Raw genomic sequence first — 17,722 nt, 5'->3', positions numbered from 1 at the left:
TACCTAAGGTGCTATGTGCAGACAAATTGTACACTTTGACATGCACTATAGGGAGGAGTATGAGAGAAATTCCAGAGTAACAGCTCCGGGAGATGCAGCAATTATCTTTGTAGACTATTAGGTGCATTTTATTATAAAAACCAATTTTTCAGTCTCAGCTTTCGACCTCTCGCATGTATTCCCAATGTCAGGAATGGCTCTCTATTATCAATCTCACATCACTGCACTTTATTTGCTGAATTATCACTTACGCCGCTGGGCAGCAGCATGCTATTTTCTTGCCCTAGACTAGCATTTATGATGACCCAGCCTCCCTGTAAATTAGCCCCTGGAAAACTCTTCGGTCAATAATCACTATTTCTCTATTAACACTTGCACATCCAAGTCAGCAATCCAGCAGGAGAATGCAAACCATAATCAGAAATACATACCAAATCTAAAAGTCTAATGATGCCCATTCTGGATCAGCTTATATTGTGTACAGAATTATATCGGCAGAAAAGAACCTAAATCAAATGAAGGGTTTTTGTTTCAAGAATTCTCTTCTATAAACAATGGCCCAGCGAATTGACTTTTCTATTCTATCAGATCTATTTGTTTTTTTATGTACCTACGAACATAAACATGTCAGAAAGAAAAGCCACCAAACAATGAGGCTGGTGTGAGAAGAGACTGCTGATGATGAAGGTCGCCGGATTTTCCGTGATACACAGACTGGGTGGCCACAGCTGGCACCTCTGGGGGGCCTCCACCCACAGCTGTTATTTGTGCTCTAGTGATTGCTGGGCAAGAGTGACCACCAAGTGACCAGCAATGACTGGGATGAAGGGGTGTGGAGAAAGGAGGCAGGCTGCAGGGCGCAACTCCAGGGAACAAGCATATTTCTGCACAAATAACAACTCCAGCGTACACCGTTTCAAGGAGTGCATCTGACTGAAACAAGCTTTCCAAAACAAATGACTCATCAGAAGGAATTAGGGTAATTGCTGGAGATTACCAAAGGTTTATTTGGAATGACACAGCACTGGAAACATAACTGTTACAGATGGTGTGGATACAGCATACATCACCTATCTTATTTTAGGACGATCTGTGAAGATGAGTTGCATAAATATAAAGAGGTGGAAATATATAGGAGCTTTTTTGAATAGTGTTCCTTTGGGGTGGATTTACATGCCCCATCATCTGGCCAATCTCAGAAAGGCAGATGTTGAGACTACCTAGCTGCCCATCCCGACTAGCCGACCACCAGCCTCAGCAGCCGGACATCTAGATAATCAGGTTCTGCTTTCTCCAAAGGGGCGGCCACTCAGACATGCTACTCGTCATCGCATCCTCAAAAATGCACATTACGAACACAGATACTGTCGACTGTTTTGGCAATGGGATGACTGGTTTTGCTCAGAGGCAAAACTGCAACTGTAATGCTGGACAGAAGAAGAGCAATGCATGTATCAATGACACTCGAGAGGCCACAAGCTACAATGGAAAGGAAAGCAACTATGCATATGTAGTTGTGTGCATACACATAGATCCAAGAGTGATGGAAACTAGCTTGTGTGATTGTGTGTCCATATATATAGAGAGAGGGTGTGTTGGAAAAGGACATTGAAAACTTTTGCAGCAGTGTACTTTTAAACACAGTAAACTTGAAAGGGAGAGAGAGAGAGAGAGAGAGCACGTGCTCAGGGGGACTGAGATAATCTCATACTACAGGATAATTCAACACAGCTTCTGCAGGACAGCCACTCAATACCATACACTTGGTGTGGAGAGATTCAGGTTCTGGTCTGGAGAAAGCTACTTTAGAATTGGCAGGACGGGATCAAGTACAAGAGTCTCCAGAGCTTGGACAAAACACAAAGAAACCTGTTAGCCATAACATGGGGACCAATGAGGACTTTTTTCATAATTGACTTTTTTTCTCTTACATTTTTTTGCACACATGCGCCATCGATATATCCTTCCAAGCTTTGTCTGGCATCAGTCTGTAAATCATTAAGAGCGTAATAGCAAAAGTGACCTCTTCAGGTTTTCCTGAAGGTTTAAAAACCCAGTAACCAGGCTCTCTCTACAAGACTTTCGGCCCTAATCCAGGCGCCGGGTGAAGTTCTCCGGAAACAGGCCTTTGTAGGTGGCGAGGTCTCTGTACTGAAGCCAGTCTGACTCCTTCACTCCTACCAGCCAGCCCGCATCCTGCAAGAAAAAGACAAGGCTTTCAAAGTCCAACAGACTCCTGAGAAAATCTGCACTGCCAGCAGTAAAATAATTTGCTTAGTGTTGTGGTCCTGCACCAGGATGTCACATTACACATAAACCAGTGTGCTAAGATCAGTGGGAAGCCTTGTCCCAAATAAGCTGTTAATTAAAAAAAAGGAAGAATAAACATTTGAGATTATTTATTTTGTACATAAAGTATAGTTAACTGAAAGTCAATATTAATATTATAATTTTGTATAAAATATGGTTAATCGATGCTAACTGGATTATGACATGAGTTCTTTTTCTTCTTCTTCTTCTTCTTCTCCCCAAAGCCCCCCAGTACATAGCTGTATATTCTAGTTGTGAGTGCCTCTGGTTGAGCTATGTGGGACGCCACCTCAGTGTGGCTTGATGAGCGGTGCCACGTCCACGCCCAGGATGCGAACCAGCGAAACCCTGGGCCACCAAAGCGGAGTGCACAAACTTAACCACTTGGCCACAGGGTCAGCCCCATGACATGAGTTCTTAAGGAACAGAAAAGGATTCGAATTACAGCCCGTGCAAAGAGAGAAACACCATGTGAAAAAGTGTCACGCACAGGAACATTCTCTGTCCTCTGGGTCATAGTGAAAGAAAGGCTTGAGGACACCTGGGTTAGAATACAGTGCTGACAAGGCCCTGGTAGGTCTCACATTTCATCCCGAATCACTTGCTTATAAGAAAGACCTCTGCGCCCCAGCTTACATCATTTAACCCAAACCAACCACGTATACAGGGCTTATCAAATAATAACAGCAAGATATGTCTCACCTGATATGACTGCTGTGTTTGTTATTGCTGTTATCCTAATTTTTCAAGTTTATATAAACTATAAAGCAGTTTGTTGTCATGACATTCTTGTTGGAAACATTCATGTATTCTTTAAATTCCTCGTAAACATCTGTCTATCGTACAGGTGTGCCATCACAAAAATGAAGACATTTAGCCACAGAAAGGTTAAAGAACCCATCTGCGTATGGTTGTACAGCATGAGTGATGACACACAAAACTGAGAAAGGAGGCTGCTGTCTGCCCTCGGCCTCCTAAGGATAAGCAGACGCTACTTGGAAAAAGCTGAGTTGAAGGAAGAGTATTGGACGTACAGACTGTATGAAGTGAAAGTGGTGGGAAACGATTATCTTTATTATGTTAACCAATACAGGAAGGAGATCCCACTTAAGATGAAGGATGGCCAGAAGCAATCTGAACCAATCTCCAGTTCAAGTACATCAGATAAAGCGAGGTCTCAAAAATTAAATGAAGAAGCTGAATACATTCCCTTTGGATATAATCTGAGACTATAAATTGGCGCTGCTATATAGACAAGAAATATAAACATTTAGACAGGCCAATTTTGAAGGCAAAAAAAAAACCACCACTGAGAAAAAAAATGACAATAAAATAACTGATAATATCCTAGCTGATGAGGAAAAGTGTCCTCTTTAAAATTATGATGTTATGTATGTGAAGGACAAAGCTACACTTAAAGTAAAAGATGATAACTAAATATTTTCTAAACCCCCAGGAAGCATATAAAAGGCCATATTTTCCTCACAAGTGTCTATATTTGACTTTATTTACAGTGAGTGAGAAAGCTAATGGAGCCAAGCAGAGCCATGCATTTGAAAATAGTTTCAATAAAGATGAAAAGGAAAAAACTGGCACAAACCCATAATCAAGATATATTCCCACATGTATAATCTGAAATCCAACTTAAAAAGTGAAGAATAATAGCCAATATCAATCTTTAGCTGAGGAAAATATGGAAAATTAAAATTTGACTGCTTAAAATAGGCAGTAGACTAAAGATTTCCAGTTTGGGTAAGAGCAAAATAGCTTGTATCAGACAAATGCTTCTGCACAGAACAATTATAGACACTAGAATAACCATCTGTTTATACATATCTATATATGCATATGTATACATATATGCAACTATCAATATATAGAAATGACTATTCGTTGTAAGATATAAGTTTATATGATGGTGTTCTTCTAAATAATGGGGTTGTACATATACAATAAGTATGTGAAGGCACTGAGGGTGACCAGCAGCATGCAGGAATTGGGAGATGTTTAACCCTTGAAAGTTGGGAACTGCACTGACTGAGAGTCATGCTGGTACGCCTTGCCCCTCTCCACAGGGAGGATTATCCTGTCTGTGTGATGCAAGGTATTCAGAGGAACAAGTTAGAGCTGCCAGAGCAGCTGCACTTTTATGGGGGATATCCTGAAAAGGAGAGCGCTACAGAGAGGGGTCCCCAAATATGCAGAGAAACTTTCCTGAAATCCTGAGCTGCCCCCCAAAGCTGGGAAGGCATAAGGGGTACCACAAGGAGCCTGGGAGAAAGCAACAGCAGAAGGCAAACATGCTAAGTAGAAACTTAAGCACTGCCAGTGGAGGGGAGGCAGAGTTGAGTTTGAATCTTACAAAGTTAGGGAGCTTGATAACCCCTTTGGGATTTCTACTGAAATCCCTGAAGAGCCATGTCCTAGAGGTAGAGATGCTGTCCCAGAACTAAGAATTCATCCTAAGAGTAAGGGCAAAATTGAAACAGACCCATCCTAACAAAGCGTAAAACAAACTTACAGGAATTCAAAGTAACTATCCAGCAATTTAAATGTCTGCTAGAAGAAAAAGGAGTAATCTTCAGGGAGAGAAAATAGATCCAGATTCTCTACAATGTATGATCCACTGTGTCCGGAATCAATTAAAAAAATTACCAGACATGAGAAAAAATAGGAAAATATGACCCAAAGATCAAAACCAAGCAACAGAAATGTACCCTGACATGGCCCAGCCTTTGGAATTAGCAGTAAGAAATTTAAAGCAGCTATTATAAATAGGTTCAAGTACTTAAATTGAAAGATGGTACTAATGAGAGAAGAGTGGGAAATCTCAGCAAAGAAATGGAAACTATATAAAAGAGCAACACGGAAATTATAGAACTGTGTAAATATAAAATCTGAAATGAAAACGTCACTGAATAAGCTGAACAACAAATTCAAAGAACAGAAGAAAGCCTCACTGTACTGAAGACAGATCAACAGAAATTATCCAACCTGAGTACCAGAGAAAAATAAACACTGGACAAAAAAGAACAGTCTTAGACATCAAGAAGTCCAACATATGTGTAATTGGAGACAGAAGAAAAGAGGAGGAAGAGAAAAAAAATTTAAGAAATCATAGCTGAAAGTCTTCCAAATGTAGTGAAAAACATCAGGATACAAGTCTAAGGAGCTCAGTGAGCCCCAAGCATAAAAACTATAAAATGCCAACACCTAAGCACATTACAGGCCAACCACCGGAAACCAAAGATACAGAGAAATTCTTACAAAGCAGTCAGGGAAAAAGTCACATTGTATACACCAAGAAATGACTTTAAACAAGCAACAGCTGACTTCTAATATAAACAGTAGAGACTAGAAAACAAAGGAACAACATCTTTAAAGAGATGAAAGAAAAAAATAATCAACTCAGAATTCTCTCTCTAATCTATCTAAGGATATATCCTAAGGAAAATATCTTTAAAAATGAAGATGACTGAGACATCTTCAGATAAACAGAAGTTGAGAGGATTTATTGTCAGCAGATCAGCACTACAGGACTTGGTAAAGGACATTTTTCATTTTTCAGGCAGAAAAGAAGCGAGACCAGCTGGAAACTCAGATCTGTAGAAGCATATAAGAGGACCGGAAACGCTAAGCATGTTGGTAAACACGAAAGACCAGCTTTTTTGCTCTTAATTTCTTTAAAAGATAACTTACGGTTCATGCAAAAAATATGTTTATATTTTCTAAGTATATATTTTTATATATTTTATAAGTTTAGAATGGGATTTTTAAAGATTTTGAGATATGTACACACTTTTGCCTGATGTTGGAAATTTATGCATCACATTTTTTCCTGAAGACTATTTCTAAAGTTTTAACAATTTTATTAATCCTTTCAAAGAAATGCATTCATTGGTGAATTTATTTTTATTATTTCCTTCCTTCTATGTACTTTGTATTTAATTTGATCTCTTTTTATCTTCTTAGGCCGAAAACTTGGAAATCAATGATCACTATGAAATATTTTTTAAACTTACACTGTGATTTCTTAGATCCATGGATTATTTAGAATGGCATTTTTTAAATTTTTAAATACTTGGGGCTTTTAAACATTTTTTATTATTATTTTTATTATTAATTTCTAATTTAATTTTTTTCTGGTAGAGACTTTGTTTGAACCAGCATCTAATCTATCTTGGTAAGTGTACTATCAAGAGAAACAACAAAATGTGGCACATGTAAGCCTTAAAATCCTAAGTAGTGACTTTATTTCGGGGCAAAGGGCTCATAAATCTCCTTGAAAATACTAGGGAAGTTATAGCTCTTCTCTGAAGAAAAATACGTTAAACAAATTTACACATTTTGCATACCATTTCAGGAGTTCACAAATCTTTTTTGTTTTTCGGGTTTTTTTGGAGAGGAAGAATTGGCCCTGAGCTAATATCTGTTGCCAATCTTTCTCTTTTTATTTTTCTCCTCCCCAAAGCCCCAGTACCTAATTGTATATCTTAGTTGTAGGTCATTCTAGTTCTTCTATGTGGAACGCCACCTCAGCGTGGCTTGATGAGTGGTGCTAGGTCCGTGCCCAGGATCTGAACTGGCAAACCCCAGGCAACTAAGCAGAACATGCAAACTTCACCACTCAGCCACGGGGCAGGGCCCAGGAGTTCACAAATCCTATGAACAAGAATACAACGGAGTTCTCAGTTCTTTAACATCAGACCTCTATGCTCAAAGATGATTTTTCTTTTTAGAGAACCTTTTAAAGTTGAGGTATAATTTAAATACGGTGTAATGCAGAGGTTGTTAAGTGTATAGGTCAGTGACTTTTGACAAACGCGTACACACGTGTAACCCTCACCCATATCAAGATATAAAACATTTCCATCCCCAGAAAGTTCCCTCATGTTCTTTCCTGGTCCCCTCCACACACCCAGAGGCCATTAACTACTCTTGAAGGGATTTCTAATGCACATGGATAGCGTCTGTATTTCCTCAAGGCTGGTGTTTCAGAGACGACACCCCTAGAAAGTGGGTATGTAATAAGAAATGGTCAACTATTTGTATAAAAAAGAAACAATATAATAGCATCCCAAGAGAGACGTGCTAAAAACCTAAAATTAGTGATGTGTGTGGTCACAGCCCTTAAATCCTTTTCAGAGCTGCCTTGGAGCATCTCAGAAAATGAAAGTGTCCTCAGGGAGTCACTGTGTCCAAGTGACCCTCAGGAAAAACCAATATAGCCTGTAGTACCTTCCAATCTCATCCTTTACCTGGTCAGCTTCCGAGTCCGAGGGGACCACCAGCACCACGTCACCTCTTTGTAAGGTAAGTTCATCAGAATTTGCTGCCTCGAAATCGTGCAGTGTTTCCACCTGCAAAAGATTGTAAAAGAACCAATCAATTTTACAAAGAAAAGGAGACGTAAAATCAGTCTCCCGGATTATCAGCAGGCACTCTGAGAAGCATCTCTAAGCTGGATAAAAAAGAGGAAGCTATGTACCACATCCCAAGGAAGGAAAAGGCCTCTGAAGGCAGAAAGGAAACCCTATTCTGTTTACTTAAAACATCCAATTCTGGGGCTGGCCCGGTGGCATAGCGGTTAAGTTTGCACGTTCCACTTCTCAGCGGCCTGGGGTTCGCCGGTTCAGATTCCAGTTGTGGACATGGCACCGCTTGGCAAACCATGCTGTGGTAGGCATCCCACGTACAAAGCAGAGGAAGATGGGCGCGATGTTAGCTCAGGGCCAGGCTTCCTCAGCAAAAAACAGGAGCACTGGCAGTACTTAGCTCAGGCTAATCTTCCTCAAAAAAAAAGAAAAAAAATCCAATTCTTATAGACTGATCCTGAGGCCACTTGGGTGTATATTTACTAGTGCAATGCCTTCTGCACGAGTTGAAATGTTGTCATTAAATTTTAATTAGTCATATTTTTGTTACAGATTTGCATTTTATTATCACTGATGCTTTTTATTGTTTGTTTTTTAACCGGAACTAAAAATGTGCAGCAGAAAGTTCCTCTAACCCCAGCTTCTCAAATAATTAATAATTGGGAAAACCATCACTTGCATGTTATAAGGAAATCACTGCTGAATTAAACCCTGTGATCAATTTCTTTATAAATTAACTTCCATCCCTATCCTATTCTTTAAACCATGCCAATCTGTTTCTTTTCTTTCTTTTTCTTTCTTTTTTTAAGTGGACTATATTTGACATATAACATTGTGTAAACTTAAGGTGTGCAACATGTTAACTTGGTACATTTATAGATTGTAACATGATTGCCATTGTAGCGATAATTAGGACCTCTACCATGGTACATAATTATCATTTCCTTTTAGAGGCTGGAGTAATTAAGTTCTAGTCTCTTAGTAAGCGTGATGATTATAATATACTACTGTTATCTATATTCATCATGCTGTGCTGTAGGTCTGTAGGGTATTTTTAATATCATTGCAAGCTTGTACCCTTCAATAACATTTGTCCTATCTCCCACCCTTCCTTCCCTTTTTTAAAAAAATTTCTTTAAAATTTGACTATAGAAAATTTTTTTAAATGCAGAAAGAATAGTATAATGAACCCCATGGCCTCATCACCCAGCTTGAATAACTATTTAATGGCCCGTTTTACTTCTCCCATGTCCCTCTCCTCGACCCCCCTGAGATTAAACAACTAGCTTTTGAAACGTGTATTTTGCATATAGAGTCATAAAATGTCAGAGCTGGAAATGACGAACTTATCTCCAAATTCATTTTTCTGATAAGAAAACTGAAGCCCACCCCCTCCCCCAAGAGAGGTGATGCTCAGCTCACACCGCAGGTGGCGGGGAAGCCAGGGACGGGCCCAGCCAGGTGGGGCCTCACGTGCACGCTGCCTCCTTCACTTCTTGTGCTTTACTTAAAACACAAGCTCTCACTAGCCACATGTCTAATTTTTTCCCCACATCATCTCATTCATAACTCCATTATACTCGCTCTGTCCCCACGTGAGGTGGTAAGATAGCAGCTACTTTCTAATGAGCAGAGAGAGAGAGAAGAAAAATATAATGACTGTTACCATTCAATTCCAGTTCCACAAACACACATAAATGTAGTACTTTCTAAAAGAAAAAGAGCTGAATTTTGAAATGTAAAATCAAATATGAAACTTAAAATTCCCACCATATTCTATTAGGTAGGATTCTCTGCCTTCAACCCTTGGCCTAAGCCAGTGTTTTCAGGTATTCACAGGGGTTTCTGGTAAGGATCCATGGATTTATGAAGGCTCTAAGTAGCCATTTGATGGCCTCTCTGAGCAAAAACCTTCTTCCCATTAATTTGGCCTCATTTTCTCTTCATTTTCATAGAAGCCCATTGATGTATTTATTCACTTACTTTTAAGGCACTTATTGGCTCCCTACTTTGGGGCATGCACAGTAAGGAGGTGCAAGAGTTGACTCAATGGTTCGTGTTTTCCACCCTCTGGAGGCGTGTGATCCACATGGGGAGCAAGTGAGCACAAGGGTAATTTCCAAGCCCTGATCAGAGCCCAGGCTGGAGGGACTCCCAGGGCTCCATGGGGAGGGGAGGGGGGAGGGGAGGGGGGAAGGGGAGGGGAGGGGAGAGGGGAGGACCCTCGGGTGAAGCAATCCACCCATGCACCAAGGGGCATATCATTTGCCCTGTGGCAAACTTTCCTTTAATTATGGGTTGTTACAATACGGAAAGACGTTACCGTAGTTCTTGTTTGTCCAGCAGCCCGTAAACCCTGCCAGGTGGCAATGTGATGTTGGGATGAAGGCGAGAGCAGTACGGAGAAAGAATACAGATTGCAAAGAGCAAAAGTAAAAATTGGAAAACCACAGGTTCAAGCAAAAGGGCCTCAAAGCAAAGGAAGGACAAATGGCCACCAGATTAAAAGAAAGAAACAATGGAAAGACCTTGTAGAGAAAGCCGGGCGGCACTTCCTGAGAGACCTCGCTGGCAGACAGAGCTGCAGGTGCCGGCTGGGAGTCCTCCCCGGCCTCCTGCTCCGAGGCCAGCTCTGGCGTCACGCTGGTGGAGCCCGGAAGAGCAGCAGCATCAGTGGCCTCCTTGGACTCTGCACCGATGGTTACCTCGTGCTCTCCTTCCCCTTCGTTGTTGGAAGCGGGCTCGATGATGACAGAAGGGATGACCTTCTCCTGGAGGAAGGAAGACATGGTGGTACCCAGCAGGCCTGGGAGACAAGACTTCCGTGTTCTCCATGGGCTGCCTCTACCCCTGCCCCACCCTCCTTGGCTCCCACTTTCCCCAGCTCCCTCATTCAACTAAATGCCTGCTGTTTCCAAACTTTTCTGGCCTTCCACCTTGCAGGGCCTTCCTCCTGACACGGCCTCCTTTCTCTCTCTCCTAAGTCAGAAACCCTCCGTGGGATTAGTTTCTGCATCCTTGAACAATCACGCAGGTTGGGAAGAGTGAGGTTTCTGTGGAAACTGAGAAGAGGGACCGGAGACTGAAAGGAGGGAGGGTGGGCAGGGCAGGGTGGTGGCGACTGTCCTGAAAGCGACCGCAGTAGGATTCCAAGGGCGTCACATTCTTGCAGTGGTCCATTCTCGTCCCACTGACATTTCACCTCCCCTGAGTGCTTTTCTCTCTGAGTCCCATGGGACTCCCGAATGGCCTGAAACCATACTGTTGGCAAAGAGCTGGCCCGTGTCTGGAAATAATCTCCCTGTCCTTTAGCTTGTTGATTCTCCTTAGAGCCCACACTGCAGTTACAGCTTGAGGGGTTACCACCCCCACCAACCACACCATGTACTCTATTTTCAGGGTGGGAAAGCAGAACCAAAGGATCAAGACCTCCCTTTTGTCTTTTAACAAAGATGAGCAAGGAGGGGGGTTTCACCAGCTTCATGGAAGTCTGGAGATGTTTTCTGCCTTTCAGATCAAGTTCACACTCCTTCAGCTATCAGTGGACACAAGCACTTCCAGTCTTCAGTTTGGAGAAAATAATACCCTCTTTCAACAAGTCTAACAATATATACAAAATAATCCTGACATTGTGACAAGAAAAATCTCTCCAAAAAAATGGAACATACTTTTGAGTTATTTCTCCAAATATCAATACAATCTGTTTTTCTAGTAGGATGAAAGGGATAATTCAGTGTCAAGCTTTGAGTAAAGCTGGAGAGGTTTTTGGAAACTTATTATGAGTACAATAATCAGGAAAATAGAAAGTATAACATTAAGCCACTCACATTGTGACCTTCTAGAACACAGAAGAACCAAACATGGGGCTTAGAAGAGCGGTCCATGCTCTGGCACCAGGGTCTGAGGCTCCCAACTCATGGAATATGCAGGCTTGTTACCTAAATGCTTCTCTGAAGAACTGAGGAGCTGGGGCTGGGTCTAACTTCATGTATGTATTTAAGGACCCATTTTTCTTTTGAAAATGCAACATAAGGATCGGCATTTGGTGAAAGAAGCCTTAAGTTGGGGTGAATTTGGGGCACCCTAATAATAACCACTACAAAACAGTAATAATAGTAATATGATTTAACTACTAATACTGGGTTCTCACCACGTGCCTGGCAGCAGGCTCAGCACTTGATGGCTATTTTCTCATTTAATCCACACAACCACCCTATCATTCCATCATCTTCTCTTTCTCCTCCCTCCCTTGTCCTCCTTTTCATTGTCTGTGCTTCATTCCTTTTCTCCATCACTTTATTGCAGAGTTTCCTTTTCCCCTCTCTGTGCTTAAGTCCAGTCTGTCATAACACTGGGGATCTGTGCGGAAGCCCCCAGTGCTGATATTGCAGGAATGCTGCAATCACCCTTTCTGAGAATCTGATTTTTTTTTTTGGTGGCGTGTAATGCCACGGAATGGCTACAAATTTATTCTGCATCCAAAAGAGTTATCACCATTCGCCAACAGACAGCGCATTCCAACCGGCACCATCTCCTGAGAACCTCCCCTTCACCAGGGCACTTACCGGAGGTGCTGCTGCTGCTGTTTCTTCTGGCTGAGATCTGTCGCTATCCACAGCCTCTGTGGCTTCAGCATCAATCCTGGCCTCCTCTAAACTTGCTCCTTCCCCAGCTGGAAGAGCTGCCTTCTCTGTCTCTGCTTCCTCCACCGGGGCCCCCTCCGCTGCCGGCATGGAGATTCCAACAGTCACATCAGCCTCAGTTCCAGGGATGATCTGTAAACCAGAAACCAAACAGGTCGCATCTGTATCTCCACGGGCCTCAACCAGAGTCAGCTCAGCCCTTTCACTTCTCTGTCTGCGGAAGCTCCTCAGATTTCAAAGCTTTCTTTGTAATGTACGGAAGCCCAGGATTCAGATACAAGAGGCTCACCTATCTGTTCAGCAAAACTCTGTCTTCTCTGCTTCCAGGGCACCCAACAATGTTCCATTCCCCAGCCTTCCTTGCAGTTAGCTGTATCAAGTGGAATTTGAGTACAAGTGACATTTGCCATTCCTGAGACATGGCTTTTAAGGTGTGGGGGGTCCCCTCTACAAGCTATTTCTATTTCTGTTGGTTGAAAGCAGATGATAGCAATGCCCTAGAGAACATCTCAGTCACCAAATGGAAGAGGTCTGCCCCAATACCTAGGTCATGGAAGAAAGCTGCATAAGAAAAGCGTCCTCATTATGCAAAGTCAGAATCTTCAAAAATTGCGTTTCAGTATAAACTTTAAAATCTTCATGAGGCAGGTCCCAGAAGCTAAATCACATTCATGGAAAAAAAAAAACTAGGGAGCTTTCTCAACAAGACCTCTTGAAAATGAAGGGAAAATCAATTTTGTTATCAAATATGCATTATAATAAAAAATAAACCAGATTTTGGGTCCTTTACTGGGAGAAGTGGAATTAAAAAAAAAAAATGAGTATTTTGTTTCTAAAGCCAGAACACAGTCAGAAGTAGAGATTTAAGTAGTATTTAAATCTTGCAATAATGAAATTAAGAAGCTGCAATCCGAAGTTTTAGTTTTGAACAAATTGGTCAAATGGGTTTTGGAGTCCAAATCTTTACCAAGACTCTGGTGTCAGCTTTGCAGAGCTGATTTGAGATGTTTAAATCAGAAAGACTGAGAAAGAATATCAGATTGATCTTATTTAATATACTCAGGACACATTTCAAAAATTGAACCTGCCATCTGATATGATTAGCATTAGCCGTTCCTCCTCTTTATTGAATAAACTCTGCTCAGTTTGTTCTATTAAATTAATGCTGCAGATATTAACTGTCAAGCCCAGAATCCTGAGACGGGAGATGGAGAGTGCCTGCGGCGTGGGTACCAGAAACGGGAGAGGGAGAGTATGAGTCACTCGTCTACAGTCACGGCAAGGGATTTTTAAAAACCTTCCTTCTGACCCAAATTTATTTTTATTTATTAAAGTAACCTGTTGCAAAATACACTGTTCTGCCACATATTTTACTTTGGGGATGAAAAATAATGTTAACAGCTATACTATTTGTTACATGGCCAAGTATTACTCATATTCTTAGAAATTGACTTCCTTCCTTCTCCTATGAGAATCTCTTATCTTGAGAATTTGGCTCTCCAAAGTGTGCAGGGATCCAAAATGTAGTCAATGCATAGCATGTGTTTCTTTTTTCTACCCTGTCATTAAAGTACATGGGCTCAGAAATCCTTTTACATGAACTGTCACATACTTATTTAAAGTGAATTTATAAATGTTGATAATTATTGAAGTGGGGAAACCTTCCTTCTGACAATTCCTTCTGGGGATTTCTATTTTGCTGAATGACTGCAAATTCCCATAATAAAAAGTTTATTTAAAAATCTAGGAGAATTGCATCTCTTGTTTTAAATAAACATTGCTCTTTTTATGTATTTGTCGCCATTGTCAAGAGAGTAATAATCAGAACATAAATTAGGAGAGCATCTTAATTCTAAGAATAATGAAACAACTGCTCACAGCTTTACTGTTGGAGAAATCAGCAAGCTTTCTCAGGATCCTAAGGACCTAGCAAAGTTTCCTCCACATCAGAAACTATACATAAAGCCTATGAGCAAAGACTGAATTTATGGACTCAAATATAGAAAGTAAGTTGTGTTGTCATCATTCTAAGTTACTTAATGCTTTCCATCTGTCTGGAAAATCACACCCAGGAAGTGCACATCCCAATGATTTCAACAACTTCGCACCAGATGGACTCAGGATACACGCAGACAGTATGGACAAATAGAGCCACACATACCAGCACACACACACATCACACATACATATTGTTACATATGAAAAAGCAGCCGTTACGTTATTTCAGAGGCTACTTCTCAAAGTGATTACACATAAATTCTTCTATGCATACACGTTCCAAGGACACACTATTAGTAGTTGGATTTTACTATTAACTGAATTGAAACACCTCCAGAAGAGAATATATTTCTGTGAAGCATTAATGGTGTTGCCAAAGGTCATTTTTTGAACTCTCTCCATACAAATAGCATGTTAATAATGAGTCTCTGATTTATCTCTAGTGCTCTATATATCTACCAATTTGACTGTATCAGATTTTACCACTGCAAGATATACATGTTATCACCTTTCCTTTGCTAAATAATTTAAATATACCTCATTGGGTGGATTAGACCTGCCAGCGTGGCTGCTGTGATGCCAGCCACCAGCAGGTGGAGGCCAAGGGCTCAGTCTTGTCCACGCTCTCACGTTCACTGAACTCACAGGAGCAAATACCCCAGCTTCAGTCTATCAACGATTTACCTGATCTCTGTCACAAAAAAAGGGAGGGAGCATGTAGAAAATTGTTGGTAAGAATGATGGCAAACAAAAGTCACCAAAATACTGAAATTAACAATGCTGGTAGAGGCATGGTGCCAAGGAAATGGGCACTTCACAGAGAGGAAAAACCAAACAATTTGAATGACCTACTTGGAAAATGGAAGAAATGAACACTCCTCCATTCCGCTTTGAGTCCATCAGTAATGACTTCCTATTTCTCCAGCCAAAATTAGCACTTTGCTTTCACAGAGCTTAGGAACATTACAGAAACCGAGAAGGACTGTCGGTTACTTGTATTTCCTCATATCTGTCTGCCTCTGGCACTGCTCTGAAAATCAAGGGTGCCTCAATCCTCCCTTTATGTCTGGAATCTGTTCCACATTTTCAGCTCTTACTAAGTATTTCCAATGCATATTTACTGACTGCAGGAGTAGACCAACATCAAAATGGAAAACAGGATTCCATTTGCTTAGATTAGGTGTTAGTTCTAGATAAGATCAAAGAAAGATTGAAATGGTTTTCAAAGACAGAGTTATCCCTCTTATTATTATTATTTTTATGCATTCTAGTTTGGTAGCTACTTGTAGATTTAAAAAAGAAAAGCATTTTCTAGACTCTGCTTGCTACTGTAGATATTACACCTGCCACGAAAAACCACAATGATAAATGACTGCTATTTGTTTGGGCTTTTTTAAGTGTTAACCACGGAGACCAAAGGACTCAAACTACTGAATACTCAAGTATTCAAATTCTCTTAGTTCAAGTCTCTGATACTCAGTTATTAAACTTTTCTCTTCATTCCAAATGTGAAGAAAAACACCATTACCCTATCTTATGCCAAAACGGTACTTTCTAAATGCCCGTCGATGGATGAATGGATAGAGAAAATATTCACATATTTTATATATACATATATATAAATATATAATGGAATATCGTTCAGCCATAAAAAGAAGAAAATCCTGTCATTTGCGACAACACGGACTCTAAACGAGTTATGCTAAGTGAAATAAGTCAGATAGAGAAAGACAAATACTGTATGATCTCACTTGTATGGGAAATCTAAAAACCCAAACCAAAACAACCCAGTTCATTCAAACAGAGAACAGACTGACGGTTGCCAGAGATGGGGGGTAGGGGGTGGAGAAACGGATGAAGATGGTCAAAAGGTATAAACTTCCAGTCATAAAATAAGTAAGTCATGGGGATGTAACGTACGGCATGGTGACTATAGTTAACAATACTGTATTGCATATTTGAAACTTCCTAGGAGAGTAGCTCTTAAAAGTTCTCATCACAAGAAAAAAATTTTTCTCTAAATATGTAAGGTGATGGATGTTAACTAGATTTATCGCGATGATCATTTGGCAATGTATACAAATATCGAATCATTATGTCGTACATCTGAAATAAACACAATGCTATAGGTCAACTATATCTCAATTAAAAAAACATAAAACAACACAAAAACTGTACTATCTATTGGCCAAATATATTTACAGTAGAAAACATCTAATGCAAAGAGAAACTAAAATAAAAGCTCTCCCTGCCCTTAGGCACATGTTGTTTACTGTGTCCACAAGGTCCAGGAGGCACGAGCACCATGACTGTCGCCAATATGCACGTTAACCACACAGAAATCACAAGAGTCAGAACAGGCCATCTTTGTCTTAGTGATGGTGAGCGTGGTTCTCAATTTACACACTGTGCACATCTCACTGCTTTCTCATCTTCTGCCTCAACGATCTCCTTGGCGGAAAGCAGTAAGGTTCTGGCATTCATGTCTGAGTCCTTTCCAACACCTAACTGCATTAGCAAAATGTTCTGGAAGTGGAATGAAGTGAATGCAATGCAGTGATGGACGCAGTATCCTGCAAAGTGGAGAAACAGAGCTGGGTGACGGAAACTAGCCAGTCCCTGCAGGAGACTGTGCCGTGGGTGCAGGTCAACCAGACTGAGACCCCAGAGTAGTGAAGGTAGCGACAGGCTGCAGGAGAACTTGTAATCTCTGCCCTTCGTGGAAGTTATTGACTGACTGACTTTATTCAGTTTGCTTTCTTGGCAATATGAGCCCTGAATAAGGCCTGAAAAGCAGCCTGCCACTTGTGTAGCTGGGCTGGATGAGGACAACTGAAGGGACGCCCTAGCACGAAATTCCATACTTATTTGTATGGTAGGTTCTTTTAGCCGAAAACAGACATTCTTCCGATTAAAAAATAATGGATACCACAGGTTTAAAAATCATAAGAAATAACTTATGGTAACATTTTGATGTATTTATTTTTATTCATTTTCTATGCATATAAGGGCCTTATTTACTTGTTTATTTTACAACACACGGATCAAGTTTCTTAGAAAAATCCCATCAATGGCTATATAATACTTTATTGTTTTTTATTTAACAATTTATTTAACAATTTATTTTATTTAACAATTTATTTAACAGTTCTATCACGGAACACTAGTTGGCTATATCCCTCACATATTTGATAACGTCTTTCTGCTGCTTTCATACATGACCGACTACTGACTTGCGATAGAATTGCTACAATGCATTTTTTTATGTTCATATTCTAGGTCTAATAGCTTCTGACCTTCAGTATTGGGAAGAACAAGCCTCAGGTCTGTCTAACTGTTGTCCTTTTGTCGTGCATTTTCCCCCCCATCCAGATGCCTGCAGAGTTTTTTGGTAAA

General features: G+C 40.6%; 1 protein-coding gene across 4 annotated transcripts in view; it reads right to left on the bottom strand.

Moving 5' to 3' along the window:
* Window positions 1-974: 974 nt before the first annotated feature.
* The window catches only part of AMPH (amphiphysin), a 227,052-nt gene continuing 210,304 nt past the window's right edge, over window positions 975-17,722 (bottom strand). For all 4 annotated transcript variants that reach the window (XM_044770605.2, XM_044770594.2, XM_070504522.1 and 1 more), the window contains 4 exons: window positions 12,251-12,460; window positions 10,214-10,456; window positions 7,569-7,670; window positions 975-2,196 (listed from right to left, as the gene is read on the bottom strand). In XM_044770605.2, the coding sequence (XP_044626540.2) occupies window positions 2,089-2,196; window positions 7,569-7,670; window positions 10,214-10,456; window positions 12,251-12,460 (663 nt within the window). In that variant the 3' untranslated portion in view covers window positions 975-2,088. The remainder of the gene's footprint in view (window positions 2,197-7,568; window positions 7,671-10,213; window positions 10,457-12,250; window positions 12,461-17,722) is intronic.

Source organism: Equus asinus, chromosome 1 (genome assembly GCF_041296235.1).
Source record: "Equus asinus isolate D_3611 breed Donkey chromosome 1, EquAss-T2T_v2, whole genome shotgun sequence".
Taxonomy (NCBI): domain Eukaryota; kingdom Metazoa; phylum Chordata; class Mammalia; order Perissodactyla; family Equidae; genus Equus; species Equus asinus.
This window is presented reverse-complemented; position numbering and strand designations above follow the sequence as displayed.